Genomic DNA, 22,396 nt, shown 5'->3' with positions numbered 1-22,396 from the left:
GCTGTCTCCCTCTTCAGAGACACGAAGGCCTCTTTCACTGAACTGCGATCGATTCCAATTAGATCTATATCGTCCGCAAAGCCAAGGAGTATGTGCTACCTTGTGATAATAGTGCCATTTCTCTGCACGCCAGATCTCCTAATAGCACCCTCGAGTGCAATGTTGAACAGTAAATTCGAAAGTGCGTCTCCCTGCTTCAATCCGTCTAACGTCACGAACGAGGTTGACACCTCGTCTGCGATCCGAACACTTGATTTCGAACCATCCAGCGTAGCACGTATCAGCCTAATTAGTTTCGCCGGAAAACCATTTTCAGACATTATCTGCCAAAGTTCATTTCTTTTCACTGAGTCGTACGCCACCTTGAAATCAATAAACAGATGGTGACTCTGCAAGTTATACTCCCGGAATTTGTCTAGGATCATTCGCAAGCTAAACATCTGGTCCATTGTCGAACGGCCCTCACGAAAACCAGCTTGGTATTCGCCGACAAAGAACTCTTCGAGCGGTCTCAGTCTGTTAAACAGGATGCGCGACTGAATTTTGTACGCCGAATTCAGCAGGGTAATTCCTCTGTAATTGGCACACTCCAGTCTGTGCCCTTTCTTGTAGATAGGGCGGATGAGGCCATCCAACCAGCCGGTGGGCAATTCTTCGTCCTCCCATACTTTCAGAAGTACTCGGTGGATCGACTGGTAAAGCTGCTCGCTTCCGTACTTGAGAAGCTCGACCGGGATCTCGTCCTTCCTAGCAGCCTTACAGTTCTTCAACTCGCTGATAGCCTTTTTAACTTCTCCTATGGTTAGTGGGTCCACAGCTTGATAGTCATAATCTATGTTCATCCTGTTCCTCGCTACATTTCCATTCTCACCGTTCAACAATTGTTGAAAGTGCTCCTTCCACCTGGCAGCCACCGCCGTTTTATCGGTCAGCAAATTACCTTCTCGATCATTGCATGTGGTGGGCACTGGTACGGTATTCTGTCGCGCACCATTGACCGTTGCATAGAATCTCCGCATATCATTCCGGTTCATGCTTTCTTGAGCGTCAGCTACCACACTTTCTTCATGCTGCCTTTTCTTTATGCGGTGGATTCGCTTTTCTTCGGCTCTCGTTGCCCTGTATCGCTCTCTGTTCTGTCGGGTACTGGCCACAAGCATACGGCTTCTGGCGACATTCTTCATGTCTGTCACCCTCTGGCACTCTTCATCGAACCAGCCGTTTTGTCTTCGACGTTGACCAGTGCCGATCACTTCTCGCGCCGTTGTTGTCACAGCTTCGTGGATAGGGTCCCACAGGCTGTCGACGTCTCCAGCAACGTTGATTCTTCCCAAATGCTCGTCTAGTTGCTGACGGTATTGCGCAGCTACCCCATCAGTCGACAAGCGTTGTATATTGAAGCGCAGCGTTCTGATTGTTGTGGAACTCGTGACGCTGGATAACCGCGCCCGAATTTCAGCTACAACGAGATAATGATCTGAGTCGATATTAGGGCCTCGGAAGGTCCTGACATCAATGACATCTGATAAATGTCGCCCATCAACCAGCACGTGGTCTTTTTGGGAGCAGGTAAGTATCGCCACTCGGGTGTCGCCAGGTGTGTTTGCGGATATTCTTTCGTGCGAAGTAGGTACTGCTGATTGCCATCCCTCTAGCAGCAGCGAAGGTCACTAGCCGCAGGCCATTATCATTGGTATCGGAATGAAGGCTTTCCGTTCCAATGACGGGTTGGAAGAAATCTTCTTTCCCGATCTGCGCATTTGCGTCGCCGATGACTATCTTGACATCTTGTGTTGAGTACTCTCCGTTGGCCTTATCGAGGCTCTCATAGAACTCATACTTCATGTCATAGGGCTTATAGTTCGTTGGCGCATATATGCTGATCAGGCTGTAGTTGAAGAACTTGCCCCTCATTCTCAACACACAGATTCGATCGCTTACCGGTTTCCACCGAATTATTCATCTGCTTCCCAATCATTATGAAGCCAACTCCACGTTCTGCTCTGTCGTTACCGCTGTAGTAGATGTGGTACTTGAATGAAGTGTTGGCGATGGGGTCCACCGCTTGGAATTCGCGTTCTCCGGTTCTCGGCCACCGTATTTCCTAGATAGCTGCCACGTTCACGCCGACATTCCGCAGTTCACGAGCCAGGAGCCCAACACGCGCGGGTTCATTCAAAGTTCTCACGTTCCAAGATCCAACTTTCCAATCGTTGTCCTTTATTCGTTGCCGGGTGTGCTGCCGTAAAATAAATCCGTTTGCTCTACTTTTGCCTTTCTTGGTTGGTGAAGAGTCTTCGATAGGCCACCTAACCAGGGTTGCGCTACCTACATCGTGCTAGAGGGGCTGCCTCCTCAGTGCTGACATGATACAGCATTGTCTGCTTGTTCTTTACATGATGACCACGGTCATAGCCATCACAACCATCCACCTTTATCAGGGCTTTGGACCTGTAGCTCTGGTTCTCAATAGTTTCAAGTTCTTTCGGACATGCTACTATGGTGACCCGTCATGCACTTGCTTCGTTGAATTACTAAGAGCATGTACAACATCAATCATCAATCATCGTTAGCGAACAAGTTCCTTTATGTGGCACACTTGCCGCAAAGTCTACCACCCGTGCATAAGGCATGACACGCAAACTTGCGTTTACCGAAAGTAGCAAAAACTGAGTCCTTAAGGTTACCTAGATAGAGGATCAATGCATTGAACATACTACATATAGAATTTTCAATGCATTGCACATACTTAAATTTGGGAATCGATTTCGGTAAACGTTTTACCCAGAATCCTTGAGTGGTTATATCGATGATTATTTTCCGAAACATTTGCCTACTAACTATTTTTAAAACCTGTACAGTATTCCGGGGTAACATTGACAGTTTTCAAGATATTTATTAATAATTTTATTTGAATGTGCAAATGAACCAAGTGTTATATTTTTAAAACAAGTACCTATTGGCACCCAACGCTCGTGACTAGTATACAGTATTTACAGTATACATGTTTATGCTTATACTAATTTTGCTGAATTGAAAATAATTATAAAACTTTGACAGTGAAATCGTCATAGGTGTTGTCATTTTTAGTAAAAACCGCTTTTTCCTTGCTTATATCAGTTTTAAAAATCATTTGAGGACATGAATCTTTAGCAGTGTCACCAATAATAGTGGAGATGAATATTTCAAAAAGTTGAAAAATGTATGTATAAAGAAAACTTATTTATTACATAAGCATTAATTTTTATAAGCGCATGAACATAAGAAAACACCATCCATGTATTGAAAATATTCCATTGACGTATGTTGCTTTGAACTTCTTACTATTAGCGACAATGTTACCCCATTTTACGGTACTGATATGATATTTGTCGAACTATGTAATGAAAAGTCTGACACAAAGTTGTAATGATAAACTAAACAATTATTGAAAATGAAAATTGTAATCAATGATAACCGGGTTGAAGTTGATCAACTACTGTGATAGGATTCCAAGTTTAGAAAAGAATATGATATTCACTCTATTTTAAAACTCAAAACTCTAACGTTTGGTGGTTTCGTAAGTAAATTTTATTGAATCACAAAATTGAATATCCCAGGCGATTTCCTTCAATACTGGTTACCTAGTTGAGGGATTTTTTTTTTTTTCTCATGGAAACTTTGAAGGGAACTTATCTAGAACAAATGGAATAGGTTGTTTGAATGGTGTCTGTCCTTGAACTTGACAAAAGTCGATTGTTTGACGCAGAGTTTGACAAAATTAGGTATTAATACTCGATATTGAATATTATCGAAATCTACAGCTGTTGGTTTCTCGGCAAGCTGTTTTGCTGCTCAGAGGATAAAGTTTTGCTCTAGTGGGGACGTAATACCCAAAAAAAGAGTAAAAAAATGATCTATAGCCAAATCTGACGTAGAATGTGTAGAAGTATAAAAGTTTAATTTTTACTTTAAACTTACTATTAATATATTTCTATAATCGATCATATCCTCAACTTCGAACCTCACATTAATTGAACGATGACAGTCTGTATTGTCGGATGTGCACTCCAGTGGCGCCCAAAAATTAAAAACAATCTGCTCATCGTTCGCTCAGTTCCTAGTGTTGGCACCAATCAACACTTCTACTGACAGGCGCAACCTCATCAATCACGTGAATTATGTTCGAGAGGAGCCAGTCATAACATAAATTGGCCTCCCCCACCCTACCCCCATCCAAATATCGCACAGTCCCCAGTCTGGTTCGAATAATAAATTAATTTAAAATCTCCATCCGGCGCACATTAGTTCGTTTCGTTTTGTTTTCCTCCAATATTGTTTGCAGATCTATAAATGTGCAGAGGAATGCATGAGTTTCAGTTTGGCAACGGTCCAACCGAGTATCCTCTTCTCCGCCGCGCCGTTGGCAATGAACCTGTTTCTGTTGGAAGTCCTCTTGGCTGCACCGTTTCCCACTTTATTGTATCCCTCCGGAGCGGTTCCCATCTTCATCCATGAATTCAGCATTCGCTCCAAACGTGACTACAAACTAATTGTCTAATTGTCACCGACGTTTTATTTCGCACATAAAACCATTAGCAATCACATATCGACTGTCTCCCGCACATGGGCGTATCATGTGTGGGCTTGATCCCTTATGGAAATCTAAGATATGGCAACCGACAGGAACATCCATAACGCCTTTTCTGAACAGTTCCATTTTTATTGCCTCGAATCTTGCACTGACAATGGTTAACATCGAGATAAAAAGAAAGAAAACGAACTCTAGATCCGTTCCATGAAGTAAGTTCATAATGATTTTTAATTCCCTTTTTAGAAAAGGGGCTGGAATAAGTTTAGTTTTTCGATAGTTGTTAAAACTTCCATTCGGCTTATTAGCCTAAGATTAATGATTCACTTGATTACTCCTACGGGTGCACCACCCGGCCAAAACATTATTCTAATTGTCTTCGGTTTTAACCGTCCACATTACCCATTACCTTTCCGTTGTTTGTTCCTCTTTACAGCACTGGCCGTCGATCCATCGCTAGCCACCACGCCACAAGCCCGGAGATGTTACGTTTGCGGCGAGGGAGCGGATGCCCCCTTCCGGTTATCTCTGGCCCAGGCAGCAGACGAATCGTCCTCCTCTCGGCATCCCCGGCCACTTGGCAGCCTGCCAAACATTGTGACCACCTGTGAGGACTTCGAACGGGATCGGAACGAGCTGGACAAATACGTGCTCGAGTGTCCCCCGGCGTACACCAGCTGTCTGACCCAGGTCGACGGTAAGTGAACTCGAACGGTTCTTGGAACCTACTGACCCTACCATGTAGCATTTAACCTTATGTCTGTGCTAAAAAAAAGTTTCGTAGTCTGTACCTAAGGGCCATATGGACCTTAATTTTGAATGGTGATAAGCTCGTGGCGTTCCTTTTTTTTTGCTGTTTTGAAAGAAAGTTTGATGAAGTTTTACTAAAAATTTAAAGGAAGTACACAAGTGGAATGCGACCATGCTTAGCCTAGTGGTTAGAATCCATGCTGATGATGTCTGGGTTCGATTCCCGGTCGGTCCAGGTTCTCATCGTAATGGAAATTTCCTAGACTTCCCTGGGCATCGTACCTGCCACACGATATACGAATGCGAAAATAGCAGCTTTGGCAAAGAAAGCCCTCAGTTTATAACTGTTGAAGTGCTAATTGAACACTAAGCTGAGAAGCAGGCTCTACCCCAGTGAGGACGTTATGCTAAGAAAAAGAAGAAAATAAGTTCAAAATATGTGAAGCACGTCAGTGTCACCTAGTAGCAGTTTGATGAACTAAGCAGACATCAAACGTAAAATTTCACAAATCAGTTCACTAACAAAAATGTTACAGCCCTTCAAATTACTATAGGGTGTTATATACCCTATAACACAGACAAAGGGTTAATCGAAGCATACAAACTGCCCCAACGCCTATGAGATGATAATCGTAAAGTTGGCTTTTAACGACGGTAACTAAGTCAATGTCGCCCTGAACGTCAATGAAAGCTTTTTATCGGTTCTCCGGACATCGCCGGTGATCCAGCTTGCATCAAATGCATTTTGTCCCAAGTCAAAGTCACTCATCTCATAACGGCGTTTATGGGCAATGATTATAATTGCAATTAGGAAACGAGGCAGATTGAGTGCATAGTATGGTGGGAAGCTGTTGTTAGCCTTAGCATAGTCATTATCGTCACCGTTGATCTGAGGCGAAGTAAACACTACAGCTCATTACCATAGTGGTAACAATAAGCTGTAATAACAGTGAACTTTTGACGTAGAACTACTTCTTTCTTCTCTATACAGGAGTGAAATTGTGATTTCCAAACCAACAGCGTTACGTTGGCATGAAATATTTTAAACGTTTATAACTTTTCGCTGGCTCAACGAAATTTCTTGATTAGCACCTCAATCGAAAGACAAGACATCGAAGTTTCATGTCGTTTACTTACTGAATCCCGCATACCAGTCCAAATAGTATAATAACTGTTTAAAAAGAGAACGTTGATTTCAATCAAATCTATAAATAGGGGTGCTAGAGAAAATTTGACGTCATTTGCTTTTAACTCTCCGATTGGCTCGCATCTCAGCAGGCAACAGATCGGCTTGCTCTGACCGGGCGTGCCTCTCAGGCACAGACATCGATAGCGAAGGACGCCCCCGTTTGTCTTTTTTCGCTTAAATCAATCTGTCGAGCGAGCGAGAGAAGATGCCGTCCGAAGCCAAAGCCATCACCGCTGCCGCCGCCGCCAAGAAGAAGAAGAAGAGGAAGCAGTTCACAGGAGAATTTGCGGTCGAACTGTGAACACGGTCAGGCGAGTCATTTTCGCTTTGTTGTTCACCGCTTGTTTGCGTTTACCCAGCCATCGTCATCGCCGCCGCAAATTTCATCGGCCGAGGAGCTGTTGACCCACGCTTCAAGATTTCGACTCGTGATAAAATCAGCATTGGTGGTTAAGAAGCAATCCCGTTAGGAACAAATACCAGAAGCCACCTGAGTTGCTGGTCCGAGGAGCTGCTAATCGAGCGTTGGACTAGTGAAACCGCTCAAGATTTCAAGAGAGAGCAACGTTTCCAGCCACGCAACATTCAGCTGGTTCGTCGTATAAGCAAATAACTTGCCTAAATTTAGCTAACAAAGCCATCGGCCCTTTTCAGGGTCATCAAATTAATGGAAAAAAGTAAAAAGAGAAATATTTCCGACTTCTAAATAAATTTCACAGCTTCATACAAAATTTCATTTGTCATGAATAATTTATGACTCAACAATTTGACATTGTACTCGCAGTGCCGTCGGGGTGAGTGCTCAACATTTCACAACGATTGTAAAATACAGTGGCATTTCCAACAGCACCTTTGATGTTCCATATTTTAAGGGAATACTTTGATTAGGAAAATTATCACATGTAACAAAATTGCGACATATTCAGAATGCTTTTGAAAAGACATTCTCATTGAACAATTGTAATAATTTTGGCACCAATGGATCAGAAATTTACCTTTATAATAAAGAAAACTATTGATAGCTCGTATTGAATATTGAGGGAATGTCAATCATTCCAACAATTCATGTTCGACCAATTTCTCACGCATTAGCATTCTCCGAATTTTTCAAGTAATTCTAAGCCCAACACATTATTGGCACATACCCATTTCTCAGATTGGTCGATCAGAAAGCGAAGAGCACAAAAGGGAGGAGCATCATCTGCTATTCCAAGGTTGTAAAACATGCTGCCTTCGTCGGATTCAGTTTCATTCCATTTCCGCTTTCGAGCTGGTAAGAGCTCCACCGAACTTGCTTAGCGAGAAGTACTTACTCACTAACTTATTTGGCTTCACATCAATTATCTTGATAAAGCCTCGCCAATATTTCGCCAATTCACTCGGTTCATGGCCGCTTCTCTCCATCCTCGACTGTGACCCACGCTCTCCAGATCCTGGTGCACCTGATCAATCCACCTATCAATCGTTTCATGCCCGTAGAGGACTGCCGGCTTTGTGAGCGCTTTGTTCATGGTACATTTAGTGCGAGTGTGATTTTTTTTTGACCGCAGTTGCTTGTAGAGGCCAAGTAGGGCCTTCCACTGATGATGTGACTCCGTATTTCACGGTCAACGTTATTGTCAGTCGTCAGCAAGGATCTAAAGTAGAAGAACTCGTCGACCACCTCGAACGTATCCCCGTCTATCGTAACACTGCTACCTAGGCGAGCCCTGTCGCGCTCGGCCCTACCAGCTAGCATGTACTTTGTCATGGTCGCATTCACCACCAGTCCAAGTTTTGCTGCCTCGCGTTTCAGACGGGTGTACAGGTCTGCCACCTTTTCAAATGTTCGGCCGACGATGTCCATATCATCCGCGAAGCAAACAAATTGATTGGATCTCGTAAAAATCGTACCCTGGCTGTTAAGCCCGGCTCTCCGCATAATACCTTCTAGCGCAATATTGAACAACAGGCACGAAAGCCCATCACCTTGTCGTAGTCCCCGGTGGGATCCAAATGAACTGGAGTGTTCGCCTGAAACCATCACACAATTTTGCACACCTTCCATCGTCGCACTTATCAGTCTCGTGAGCTTCCCGGGAAAGCTGTTCTCGTCCATGATTTTCCATAGCTCTACGCGGTCGATACTATCGTATGCCGCATTGAAATCGATGAAAAGGTGATACGTTGGGACCTGGTATTCACGACATTTTTGGAGGATTTGCCGTACAGTAAAGATCTAGTCCGTTGTCGATCGGCCGTCAACGAAGCCGGCTTGATAACTTCCCACGAACTCGTTTACTACAGGTGACAGACGACGGAAGATGATCTGGGATAATACTTTGTAGGCCGCATTTAGAATGGTGATCGCTCGAAAGTTCTCGCAATCTAACTTGTCGCCTTTCTTGTAGATGGAGTATATTATTCCTTTCTTCCACTCCTCCGTTAGCTGTTCCGTTTCCCAGATTGTGCCTATCAGCCGATGCAGACAAATGGCCAGCCTCTCCGGACCCATCTTTATGAGTTCAGCTCCGATACCATCCTTACCAGCAGCTTTATTGTTCTTGAACTGATGAATGGCATCCTTAACCTCCCTCAAAGTGGGGGCTGGTTGGTTTCCATCCTCCGCAGTACCGACGAAGGCATTTCCTCCGTTGTCCCGACCTTCATTGCCTGTGCTCTCAGCGCCATTCAGGTTCTCGTCGAAGTGCTGCTTCCACCTTTCGATCACCTCACGCTCGTCCGTCAGAATGCTCCCATCCTTATCCCTGCACATTTCGGCTCGCGGCACGAAGCCGTTGCGGGATGCGTTGAGCTTCTGATACAACTTACGCGTTTCTTGAGACCAGCACCGGGCACAGCTGTTCCATCTCCTCGCACTCCGTCTCCTCCAGGCGGCGTTTTTTCTCCCGAAAGAGGCGGGTCTGCTGTTGCCGTTTCCGTTTATAGCGTTCCACGTTCTGCCGGGTCCCTTACTGCAGCATGACCGCCCGCGCTGCATTCTTCTCCTCCAAAACCTCCTGGCACTCCTCGTCGAACCAATCGTGCCGTCGACTCCGTCCCATGTACCCGACGTTGCTCTCAGCTGCATCGTTGATGGCTGCTTTTACTGTTCTCCAGCAGTCCTCAAGAGGGGCTTCGTCCAGCTCACCCTCTTCCGGTAATGCAGCCTCGAGTTGCTGCGTGTATGCCGCTGCAACATCCGGTTGCTTGAGCCGCTCTAGGTCATACCGGGGTGGCCATCGGTACCGTACGTTGTTAACGACGGAGAGTTTTGGGCGCAGTTTGACCATCACCAGATAATGGTCAGAGTCGATGTTAGCGCCACGATAACTCCTGACGTCGATAATGTCGGAGAAGTGCCGACCATCAATCAGAACGTGGTCGATTGGCGATTCTGTCTGCTGTGGTGATCTCCTGGTGTATCGGTATGGAAGGCTGTGCTGGAAATAGGTGTTACGAATGGCCATATTCTTGGAGGCGGCAAAATCAATTAGTCGTAGGCCGTTTTCGTTCGTCAGCCGGTGGGCGCTGAACTTTCCAATCGTCGGTCTGAATTTCTCCTCCTGGCCAACCTGAGCGTTCAAATCTCCTATGATGATTTTGACGTCGTGGCTTGGGCAGCTGTCGTACTCGCGTTCGAGCTGCGCGTAAAAAGCGTCTTTATCATCATCAGTGCTTCCGGAGTGAGGGCTGTGCACGTTTATTATGCTGAAGTTGAAGAACCGGCCTTTGAGCCTTAACTTGCACTCTTATTGATCGGTCACCACCCGATCACGCGCCTCTGCATATCACCCATCACTAAAAAAGCTGTTCCCAGCTCGTGTGTATTGCCGCAGCTCTGGTAGATGGTATGGTAACCTCTAAACGTTCGCACCATTGATCCCTTCCAGCACACTTCCTGCAGCGCTACGATGCCGAATCCGCGGTCCTTCAGCACGTCGGCGAGTATGCGTGTGCTCCCGATGAAGTTGAGAGATTTACAGTTCCACGTATCGAGCTTCCAATCGCTAGTCCGTTTCCGTCGCTGTGGCCTTCGCCGATTGTCCCGGTTCGTATTCTCTCGTTGATTATTCGTTGCTTGATTTTTTTACGGCTGGCTTGCAGGGCCTGACACCAACCCCCTTGATTTCCGGAGGACCATTTCCCCAAAATGTTCGGAGGACCATATTGCGCAGTTTAGCTTAGAGTCCTTCTCTGGCACTCGGACGATGATCAGCTGCCCCTGACATGAGGAACAGACGTTGTTGTGAGCCGCTCCTAACATGGAGTACAGACGCCCCAGGTTTGCAGAAACAAAAGCAAAAGCAAACCCCCCCTTCCCTGTCAGCATTCCACCAAAGTTCCCACCGGGTTGGTTACCCGATCTTCCCCAAGGTTACTCGTACCCCGGCCAGTACCGCGAGGAGGTAGGGATAGGAGTTGCTGGGCAGGAGGCTAAGGACCGCACAGAGGGGTCTATTTTATTCCTTCAGGTACGCGAGGCACCAATTCAATGGTACGCCATGCCCAGCCATTTACCAACCTTGTGTGTGCTGACCACCTTAGTGTGGCATGCTAAAACGTGTAAAATGCACAAAAAGTTAGGAAAAGCAAAAGCTTCCCAATTAGGACTGGCATAGAAAAAATCTCATTGAATTTGTGTCGCCAGCGTAGATTTAATCGCGCGACCGAAACATTGTTAACAAATACTAATAGCACACAAATTGCCACAGCTGATAAATTTCTGGAAACCAAAAGCACCCTCCTTGAGCCGAGTGCATGCAATCCTTTCCCCATAAGAAGGGCGCACAATTGTTATTGCCATCCATTCGCATAACTTTTCGCTTCATCATAACGACCAAACCAGAAATTTCACTCTCGCCACACACACCGTCATTATTACGCACACCTGATTGTATAAGAACCCCATTCCCGCTCTGATCCTGTGCTGACTTTCACGGGAATAATACCAATATGGGAACGTCCTCAAATTTCTTCACGAAAATATTGATCATTTTCCACTTACACTTTTTTATATATGAAGAATTCGAAAATTTCGTGTGGATCGTCACCGAAGCCCCCTCCTTCCTTAGAGCGTACTTCATTTATGGACGACCCACATTGGAGGACCTGGGCTGCACCCTCTCTCGGGTTGAAGAGGTAAACCTTTTCCGCTATGAATTTAATTTTAATGATATTTCCCCAAAGTGTGTACCGGGAACCAAGGGGACCTCTCGGTGCGGTTGGATGCTCGTCTGCTGAGCTTATAGTTCCCAATCTGAGCAAAATAGTTGCGGCACGGTTGTCTCGTCCAATTTCCGAAATGCGACCGGTGTGTTTGTTGTTGACGCTGAGGGAGTCTTGAAGAAGAAACTCACCTCACCTAACCTCACGACAATCGGGTAAGACTGCGTGGCGTCACAACGGTTTCCCGGATGGCGGCAGAAGAGGGATGTTTATTAAAATGAATTTCCAGTCCGGGATGGATTCGAGAAAATGGAATGAAATTTTAATGACGGCTCCAGAAGTGGATTTTTGGAGGGGTCACATACCGGAATAATTGCTAACGATGTCAGCACTGCAGCTGATTCTGTGGCATAAGCTGTGATAGTTTACAATGTTTGTAGGTGGCAGTTGTGCTGCAATATAGCTATAATACATGCTAAGTACATTCCTTCGTTTTCTAAAAAAAACGTATTTACGCTTATTCCATGCAATCTGTTCATAATGTAAGATCTTATGATATTGATTCGTAAAATTTCGTTCGAATCATGAAATTACGACCCAGCTTGCTTCTCATTTTAGTGTTTTTTAACATTCCTTAGCCGAGTTAGTTAGTGTCTGCGGCTACAAAGCAAAGCCATGCTGAAGATATCTGGGTTCGATTCCCGGTCGGTCCAGGATCTTTTCGTAATAGAAATTTCCTTAACTTCACTGGGCATAGAGTATCGTCGTACCTGCCAAAAGATATATGAATGCATTGGCAGAGAAAACTCAGTTAATAACTGTGGAAGTGGTCATAAGAACACTAAGTTGAGAAGCAGGCTCTGTCCCAGTGAGGACGTAATGCCAAGATGAAGAAGAAGATAGCATTTCTACAGTTATTTTTAGAAAGCTTTCTTCGAAAAAGTAATATGATAACTTACATCCCTTACTGAATCACACTGATATTTCAGTTCCTACCAGGACTGTATTGAAAAAAGAGCTGCTAAGATTTTCAAAACATTATTCGGACACCATATCCTTATTTCAAAGTTTCTAGCGAAGCCCCGAAAAAGTTTGAAAGTTACGCGAAGGCTGTGAAAGAAATCCACATGGTCCACGAAGTTTCAAAAAGGCTCTCATGGAGGTTGTAAGGACCTGAGTTGGTTTCGTAGAGGTAAACGAAGATCTAGGAGGTTCTTGGATGAGCAAGGCAAAGATTTCAATGTAAGGACTGTTCATTTTATAAAGTGGACACTTTGTTTTTGCTATATCTTTTTTATTTATTGATAAAATCGTAATCGGTTTTCTGTTCATCGTTCAACTATTATTCTACAATACTATTAAAATATAAGATCTTAAAAAATGCTTTTGGTTGAAGAGCCAAATAATTTTTCCAAAAACTCCTAAGAAAAGCTGTTCGTCAAAGTTTAACATTATTTTTCGCAAAACAAAAATCCTAATTTTTATGAACATATAGTATGTTTGTATCCTTTACTATTCTACAAAAGGTATAGCTTTAAAAAAATCAACTATATTCCACCATTCTCTGACATTAAGTAACATTAGTGATGCACCCATTAATGGCCAAATTTGCTGATACACCATCCTTTCACTCCCAGCAAAAGAGGAAAGTAAAAAGCGTGTTCAAAACTGGTCTGGTTTACTAAATAAACTATATTTGTGCAAACGAGAGCCAAATCGTGCGTTTAAACCACAGTCCTAAGTACAAATTTTACTGTTTATGGTACTGCCCATACTCGCATAACAGTCCCATTTGAATTTTCATCACTTTTGAGATGTCTTCGTGAATCATGTTTATTATTAGTGTACTTCTAGGTATCATACCTAAAATTGTATTTTTGTATGGAAGAAATGCGAAAAAAATATCAAATCAGGTGCGTCCCATATTGAAAGTACCCGCATAACAGTCCCACTGAAATTCAAGCAAACCTCTTCATGTTATGATTTCTATAATCCTGGATCGTAATTTTCATCCTCTAAGAAAAATAAATACTACAAATTACAGTATTTTGAACCATCTTTATTCCATAACAAATATTGTTATTGCTTGAAATAACTTATGGTGCGATAAGTGATAGAAAAAATATCTCAATGTTAATCCTTATAAGAGTCTAAACTAAAACTAAGATAAATCGCTACCCTCCAAGTCAAACCTACAGCTGTCATTGACCTCGTCTTCTGACCAATTATCAACGAAATTTTCGGTAGGTTCATCTTTCTAAGACATGGAGGGGAAGCCTTTTTGGGCCAACATGGGAATACGCAAATTACCACTACAGCGCACTGGTATCGTCAACTGGTCAAACTATGCTGAAAAAATAATAGATCCAATAAGAAGGCAGCATTATGGGTGTCTAAGAAATGTCGAATAGCTCTGCCGAAATCAAGCTAAATAATACTTGCCCGCCTGGGTACCTGTGTTTCAAATCCAATATAAACGTGCTGCAGGTGAATCCAGAGTACCTTTCCTATCGGCCGGCCGCAACGCTTTCACCAAATCCAAGAATGTCTTCAGGACTGTCGCTATCTACCGTTAAGATTAATATTTTTCAAGAAGTTTTGTAACTAGAAGATAAGAGCACTAATAGTAGCAAAAGTAAAAGTGCCTTGGAATCTATAGTAAACTTGGCTTTAAATATGTCAAGATGCGCGATAACAAAGCGAGTCCCAAGCAATGGGACTGGTATGCGGGTATATTTGAATATGATAAGAAAAGTACTCGGATAACGAGTCCCACTTGCAAGTATCTTGAATTTGTACATTAAAAACAAACGTAATAACAATATTTTGGTTGTTGATCATTTTCTCATACTCTAATGATAATGTGCTGAGGGATGCCACTAAAATTTTCTGCTGCAGGCAGCGGCGTTGAGATTTTTTTTTGCAATAATGTTCAGTTGCGTTTTTCTCGACATGATGATTTTCCTAATGGGACTGTATTGCGAGTATGGGCAGGGTAGTTTTACTAAAAAGTCTCATACTTTTAAAATCGTGTACGCATATTTATCGATCTGCAGCAAATTATAAATGGTTTTCTCCGAAAATTTCAATTGGTAATCTGAGAATAACATATTACAAAAATAATAGGTGCAAAATGAAGTCGATTTTATTACAGCAGTGTTGCCAATTTTGATGATTGTCAATGTACTTTGAAAGGTCTTCTAAGAATAAAGCAATTGTGTATCTATTGTGCTTTAAATGTCAACTGGGGACTTAATAAGTAACTCTATGAAGGCGTAAGTCATTTTTCATATTAATACTATATTAGGACTTCCGTCAGGACGTACTTTTAACCAAAAAATTCTACTCATACCGATCCCCTTCAATTTTAAAATGGTTTTCTCTAAAAATATAGGGGGAAAATGATGTTATTATATCTGTAAAATTGTTGTTCCAAAAATAACTTGATTTTTTCCATCAGGCTTCTAGTTGATGATACTTTCGAAGAACAAGCCCTTTTTGAAAATAAAAAATATAAATTATCGAATTTTCCAGCCAATTTCTAACAATCATTGATTTTGATAACCTCCAAAAACCGACCGTTCTAATCGTTGTTCCAAATTCGTGTGAAATTTAATTAATTTTGGAGAATTTTTATTATCACAACATTGTACAATACTAGTCAAACGATGTGCAGAAAATCGATTGAAATTTCATTGATAAATAAAAAAGATACAGCATGCACAAGGTGTCCACTTTATAAAATGAACAGTCCTTAGAGCACAAATCTGGAGAACTGAGCATCCGTTTAATCTGAAAACATAATCGATTGGTCACTAGCTGGTAGTGATCAATCGATTAAGTTGTCAGCTTTAATAGTTGAGATTGAAAATAATGGATCTTGTATTCATCTATTGTTGAAATCGTTTTTAATTTTTAGTTAGTATGCCAAAATGCCAATTAATGGGGAATTTTATACCGATACCTGTGTTTAAAAAAAGGAACTTAAGAGACCTCATGCCAGAACAATGAAACCAAGATGAGACTGAGCAGGAACCACATTTCGATAAGGATTCTTCAAGCAATCCGACCAGACATCTCTCAAAGCGTCTATCTAAAAGATTATGTGGGATTTATTGATTTTCTTTAGAAATTTCATCAAAATGTGATTCAGGTATTTGATGAAAGTTTGCTTCGACTATTAATAAGAAGATTTCTCTACAGACTTCTCAAGGAATTCCTCCAGAATGTTCGTTAGAGATACCTTGAAAAACTCGACTAAAACTTTTTCCAATGATACCCACTGATTTTTTTCTATACATTCCCTCAAAAAACATCCCAAATTTGTCCTCAAAGAATTTTCACAAGATTTCTTTAGGAATTTGTCCAAGAAAATGCTAAATTTTTATTGTAGGGGATCTCTTAAAAAGCTAGATATATTTCTAAACGGAATCGTTAAGATATCACTGATGAAATACATGATATGATAAATTCCTACAAAAGAGAGGTCTTTTAAAGGTCTCCTGGTCCCTTCTGGATTTTTGAATGAGTTTTCAGAGAAACTAATAGTTAAATCATTGGAAATTACCCAACAAAAATTTGTTAGAGAAAACCCGTGGAATATCTCGAGTGGAACTGTGAGGAGCTATAGGACCCATACAACAAAAATGTACGTATACTTAATTCACCTGGAGGCTTTGCATGTGCAATATTTCACTTATAAGATGTCGCGAAGAGGCCTTCTACGTACAAAAGTGGAGACGATATATATTATGGGATGATTAATAGCATACAATCCGAGTGTATAAATTTTCTACCGAACTAACCTGTGATCTTATGCGACTTAACTTATGATAACAAATGTTGATTTGACAGCTGCTACTGATTGATTCGACTTACTTTGTACGAGTGTACGAGACGAAACAAAATGTAAAAATGAACTCAGAGAAAAAGCGTTTTATGCGAGGAAACTCATCAGTCTGACGATTATATCCACCGTGTTTTGCGGGTTTGATGTATATGGGGGATGCAATGGAAGCAACAGTGCCTTGACCGTGGTTTTATGGGCGTATATTTATAGCACCCTGGAAGTAATTCGTAAAACTAAAATTGTTACTTCGGCGCTCCTTCCTAATTGTCGACTCACCACGCGTACAAATGGAGGTTCCCCAAGGGCGCCCTGAGGCAAATTTACCACTCGTGCTGTAAAAATCATCATTCTGCAACTTGCTCCGTAATAGTAGTTTACGGAACAAGTTGCAGAATGATTATTTTTTACAGCACGATTAGTAAATTTATCCTACGAGGCTTGCGAAGTAGAATAATTACGACGAGTTCTATAAAAATTGAGTTCTGCAACGAGTAACGTACAACATTTTTCGCAATTTCGTAAAAGACCACTTCACGGTATCAGAAATTGAATCGGAATGCATTCACCATTATTTTACAATTTCTGAAAAATTGTTGTTATGATTCATTACGCAACTCAAAACAGTTACGTAATGAAAAAAAACATGCTTAATGAATCATTACAGCACTGGTTTCAGTAGCGTAATGACTATTCCCGTACTGCATACTTCAGTACATGAAAGTAGGCCGTTTCATGACAGATTGGCGTGATAAAAAACAGCCGGCACCATTAACAGTGCTGAAAATATATCACTTTTCAGCATTGTTGCTTTTGATAAGACAAATGGACCGTTACGTTGTTTAACCTCATGATGAAAAGTACCTTCATCGAACTGCTTTGGATTTCTCATTGACTTAGTCAACTAGCCTCTGATTCTATATCCACTGGATGATCTGAATTCGACTAAGGCGAGGGATGCTGGGAGAAAATATGATAGATGCTCCTAGAAATATTCCAACTATAACGACAATTTCCTTAATTGCAAAAAATGTTGTATACAACTTGTTTCAAAACTCGTTTTTTTTCTGCACTGGTCGATTTTATGCAACTCGTTATGATAGATACATGTACAATTCGTGCTACAAAAATATTATTGCAATTTTCCCGGTAGGGGTAGAGCAGAACTACCAAAGCAAACCCCCAAATCAGACACTGGGTCAGGGATGCTGGGAGAAAATATGATAGATGCTCCTAGAAATATTCCAACTATAACGACAATTTCCTTAATTGCAAAAAATGTTGTATACAACTTGTTTCAAAACTCGTTTTTTTCTGCACTGGTCGATTTTATGCAACTCGTTATGATAGATACATGTACAATTCGTGCTACAAAAATATTATTGCAATTTTCCCGGTAGGGGTAGAGCAGAACTACCAAAGCAAACCCCCAAATCAGACACTGGGTCAGGTGGTACTCACCGAGCAAGTCCTGCAGCTGGAAGGCTCAACACGTGGTACTTTCCACCCACCGCCGGATTGCGACGGTCACCTCGTCGTGTGCGTTCGGCGTGAGGAACCAGCGACTTCCTATTTGGACTCGGATTGGGAACGGTGTCCCCTTCCGACGCGTCCCAACTCCTGCACCTTTCACTCACTCCTGTTGCTTCCTATTGGGCCTTGGCTGAACTGGGAACGGTGTTCCCTTTCGACGCGCCCCGGTTTTTGCACTTTTTCTCACTTTCAGCTGCTTCCTATCGGGCCTTGGGTGAGGTGGGAACGGTGTCCCCGTTTGACGCGCCCCAGCTTTTTCCTTCCGATCACTTTTCTTTCACGCGCGCCCAGACACCGTTCTTTTTCACAATGGCGGACATCCGCCAAAAAAGCCAAATGACGACTGACTTCCTCCGGCAAGAATCTTCTCTTCCCCGTCGGACGATTGCTCGTGTGTGTGAGTCCGATGAAAAACAGATTGCCAACAGTGTTGCCACATTTTTTCCGCTTCTCATCTGTGTTTTCAGGCGAAAAAATCTTTTTTATCTTAAGTCAACCTCCAAAAACCTTGGTAAAAATCTGTGTCGCGCGGAAATCCAAAATTAAACCTTTAAAGATTAAAAAGAACCTTCGCAAATGTATTATGACTGTTGTTGGAATATCAACAATTTTTAATTGTAACTTATTGTAATAAAATTAAGTTGAAAATGCATAATTAATTCTGAAAACTAATATATTTAAGTATTTTAGAAAAACTATACAAAGGAATAGCTTTTCTGCTTCATATCTTCCAAAAACGGTGTTTTAAACAGGTTTTTTTTTCTTGACATTAAAGTTTTCACTAGGATAGAGCCTGCTTCTCAGCTTAGTGTTCTTATGAGCACTTCCACAGTTATTAACTAAGAGCTTTCTATGCCAAAAAGAGAAAAAAATCTGTGGTAATAACTACTATATTAACTGACTACGCCCATTCTTGAAACTATCATGGAATTTCAGACCAATTCACTATGTTTACGGTACATCCCAAGTAACAATAGTAGTTGAATAACGGTTTATTCAGCCGAAGTATGCTTGAGAGTGATTTGTTAGACTTTTATACAGCAAAAATGTGTATTGGGATCCCACCACATTACTGGTACATTTGACAGAAATAATTTACACCAATCCGATTTCGACTACAGACATGGTAGATTCAAGCGCATTTCTGGTCTGCTTAAAATTGCCGATGCGAGCGCTTAAGTTAACCCCCTAAAATGATAGTTTTTACTGCACATTTTTTTTGCTTGTTTGCTCAGGGAAGTCAAGGTAATCGCCATTACGAAAAAGATCCTGGATCGGCCGAGAATCGAAGCCAGATACCTTCAGCATGGCTTTGCTTTGTCGCCGTGGTCTCTAACCACTCGGCTAAGGATGGCCCTTAAACAGGTGTAATATCCTAAAATATTGAAAATCTTTTTTGTCTCAAAAATCTGTGATCTGTGATCACAGATATCTGTAGGCACCAACTGGAAAATATTTGTGTAGGGTAGGTGTACCAATTATGGATGCAATATGTCAACAGTAGTAATAAAAATCAAGTTGTAACCGCGTTTCTAAAACGCAAGCATGACTTGTTGGTGTCAATTACTAGTTTAAAGCCTTGCGAATCTGTTGATTTAAACAGTGTTAGTACTAAATTGACTTTAAGCTTCTAAAAATGGATTTTAAAAAGCGTTGTCTTTATACCAATTATGGCAATAGCATTCCTAGCATTCGACATAAAGGTGTACCAATTATGGACTGTCGAATATTTGCACGAAATGAACTCAAACGCCATGAAGAGCAAATGATAATGCAACGCTAATATGTAATAAAGATATCGCTCATAAAATTTTCCAAAAATAGGGTTAAATAGATGTTAAATCAATTTTTTGCAATGGGTTCATGGGAGAAAATTAATTTTCGAAAAAGAAGTCAAAATGTAGTGTAAATGCAAATTATGATACAAAACATCATTAATGATCTCACATTACCTTTCCAGTGCTAATTTTTAACGAAAAAAGAGGGAAAATTCAAAAATCGAGTGTCGCTGAAAAACCCTCTCTATCATGAAATTAGCATCTTCCGCTCGCGAACGTTTTCGAACGTGTGATTGAAAAATCTTAGTAATTGAGTACAAAACATGAAGATAATGCCTTACCGAACCGTCCCGTCGTGGAAGTCACCCGTAAAATAGCTTTACTTCTTTTATTTTACTGATCAAAAATTGTAAACAAACCGCCTCCAGAGTATTGCCATAATTGGGCTCTCATACACTCTTTGTACCAGTTATCGACATAGTGGAAATAACACGATTTCCAACTTAAAACAGTAGAATTAATTGCATACCAGCTAAATTTATTCATTTGTTCTCACTAGGTAACATACATTCATCGGTTGAAACAGTTTATCCGGATGAAAACATACATTTCGTAACGGAGGTCCCTTAGCCAACTGCTAAGAAGGTGATGATATTTTCAACTTGTTGCATTAATATTTAAGCAGATTTCTGTAGTTAAATTAATACATAAAGAAGTGCACAAGCTGATATTTTTTTTGAAGTTTTGGTTCCCCCTTGCATAAACGATGTCTATTATGGTAAATATCGTCTTTCTAAAGCTTGAAATTTGGCGGTGCACATGCCATTATATTCATGGTGGACATGATTTTTGTTTTCACTTTTTTATAGCCACTACAAATATAATATCACCTAAAGATTATAGATTGATTTACTAATTAGTAATGAATTTTTCTGTTTTTCTTCTCCAGGTGATGTGGAAGTGCGCACTTGCGGGGAAAATCTCCCCATTAACGACTGCAAGAGCGCCAATAAAATCGACTACTGCTACTGTAGTGTAGATTTGTGCAACAGCTTGAAGCGAACCCAGATCCGGCGTGAGATTGAAGACTCGCAGATGGGTGGCCTGTCGGAGCATCTGAGGCAGCACCACAACAGCGACGACGAGGACTTAACCGAATCGTCCGGCATGGAAGATTCCCACGAAAAGCATCGAACCATCAGCAGAAATGATAACAGCAATAATCACCGGGTGAATCAAAACGGCAGCAACAATAATCACCATCACAGCAACGACAAGAGCTACGAAACGACGCAGGTTGTCATGACGCTGAAGCCGATTTCCGGTTCCAGCGAACGGCGGAACTCCAGTAGCGAAGGAGGTGCCGATTCGAGCGCTAAAAGTGGTAGCAATTCCCGGTGGTTAGTCGGTTTCAGCAGTACGAGAAACGGTTGGGTCGCTCTGGTGCTAATTGGTGCCTCGATGTGGCGGTTTGCCCAGTAGTAAAGGTTTCGCTAGGGAACTAATCTAATTTAATTGGATGCAAATTTGTGATGCTTGTGTGATTCGGTAGACTTTAACGATTTGTTTTTATTGAAGATTATGTAACAGGACTTAACATAACACACTGAATCAAAGGATGTTTGCTACAAATTGATGATTTTTATGTTACAGCAGCTAATGTTATCCTTTTAACTAGTTTCAGATTATATGAACAAGATACTTTTGAATTGAAATACCCTAGGATAACTTTTGATTGAAATAACCTAGGAATTTAATTTTTTTTTTTCTGGAAACAAAAGATTTGAATTACCCCTAGGAGGGCTTCCATGACAAAAGTTATTGTGAGTGACTTAGGATCGTTTTCGACTTGAAAATTTTAATTTTTCAGGGGATCTGCTCCGGTAGTTAGTTCTTTATTATACAGAGAAATTTTATGCCAAAATATCCATCTACCGAATAGTACCGATGTGTATTACATATACAAAACTTCGATGGAAACTTACTTTTCGGATGTTACGGGTTTCAGGAATTGAATATGAATAACTAAATTATTTGAAATTTACTATTCACAGTCAACGTAAATACCTATTCAACAAAATAAGGACGCTTCAGATTACTTGTTCAGTAACAAAACTACAAGTTATCAAAGTAAGGGTCTTTAAAGAGAATTTTGTTAGATGTAGCAGGTTCCCAATGGCCACAGTCTCCGGATCTCCGAGAGATTTTCTGAAACTAGACATGTGTGCCTTTCATTTAAGCCCAACAGAACTGAAATCGGTCAACACACTTATTTTTGCGAGCTGTTTGACCTACGGTACCCCGACAGATCGTTATAATGCAAAAAAATTGTCCATTAAATCTGAGTAGGTACATGGCTCGATTCTTGAAAGTGAAAATGCTCGTAAGAACACTTAGCTGAGAAGCAAAATTAGGTGTTATTCAAAAAGCGCTCGAAATCGTCAAAATAAATCAAAGGGCGCTAGGGTCGATGTACCAACAATCGCATAGCCAAGAACAAATATTCGTATTAAATCGAAAAATAAAGCTAGCGGCATTATTTTTACATCATCTGAAAGCTTTTTATCTTGGTTTTGTGGATA

At 41.5% G+C, this 22,396-nt stretch overlaps 1 protein-coding gene across 7 annotated transcripts in view; it reads left to right on the top strand.

Annotated features, from left to right (window-relative positions):
• The window catches only part of LOC110679431, a 493,829-nt gene extending 472,432 nt beyond the window's left edge, over nucleotides 1-21,397 (top strand). For all 7 annotated transcript variants that reach the window (XM_021853987.1, XM_021853986.1, XM_021853985.1 and 4 more), the window contains exons 3-4: nucleotides 5,007-5,267; nucleotides 20,764-21,397. In XM_021853987.1, the coding sequence (XP_021709679.1) occupies nucleotides 5,007-5,267; nucleotides 20,764-21,296 (794 nt within the window). In that variant the 3' untranslated portion in view covers nucleotides 21,297-21,397. The remainder of the gene's footprint in view (nucleotides 1-5,006; nucleotides 5,268-20,763) is intronic.
• The last annotated feature ends 999 nt before the right edge of the window (nucleotides 21,398-22,396 follow it).

Source organism: Aedes aegypti, chromosome 3 (assembly GCF_002204515.2).
Source record: "Aedes aegypti strain LVP_AGWG chromosome 3, AaegL5.0 Primary Assembly, whole genome shotgun sequence".
In the NCBI taxonomy this organism is placed as follows: domain Eukaryota; kingdom Metazoa; phylum Arthropoda; class Insecta; order Diptera; family Culicidae; genus Aedes; species Aedes aegypti.
Note: the sequence above shows the minus strand (reverse complement) of the source record. Positions and strands in the feature narration are given on the sequence as shown.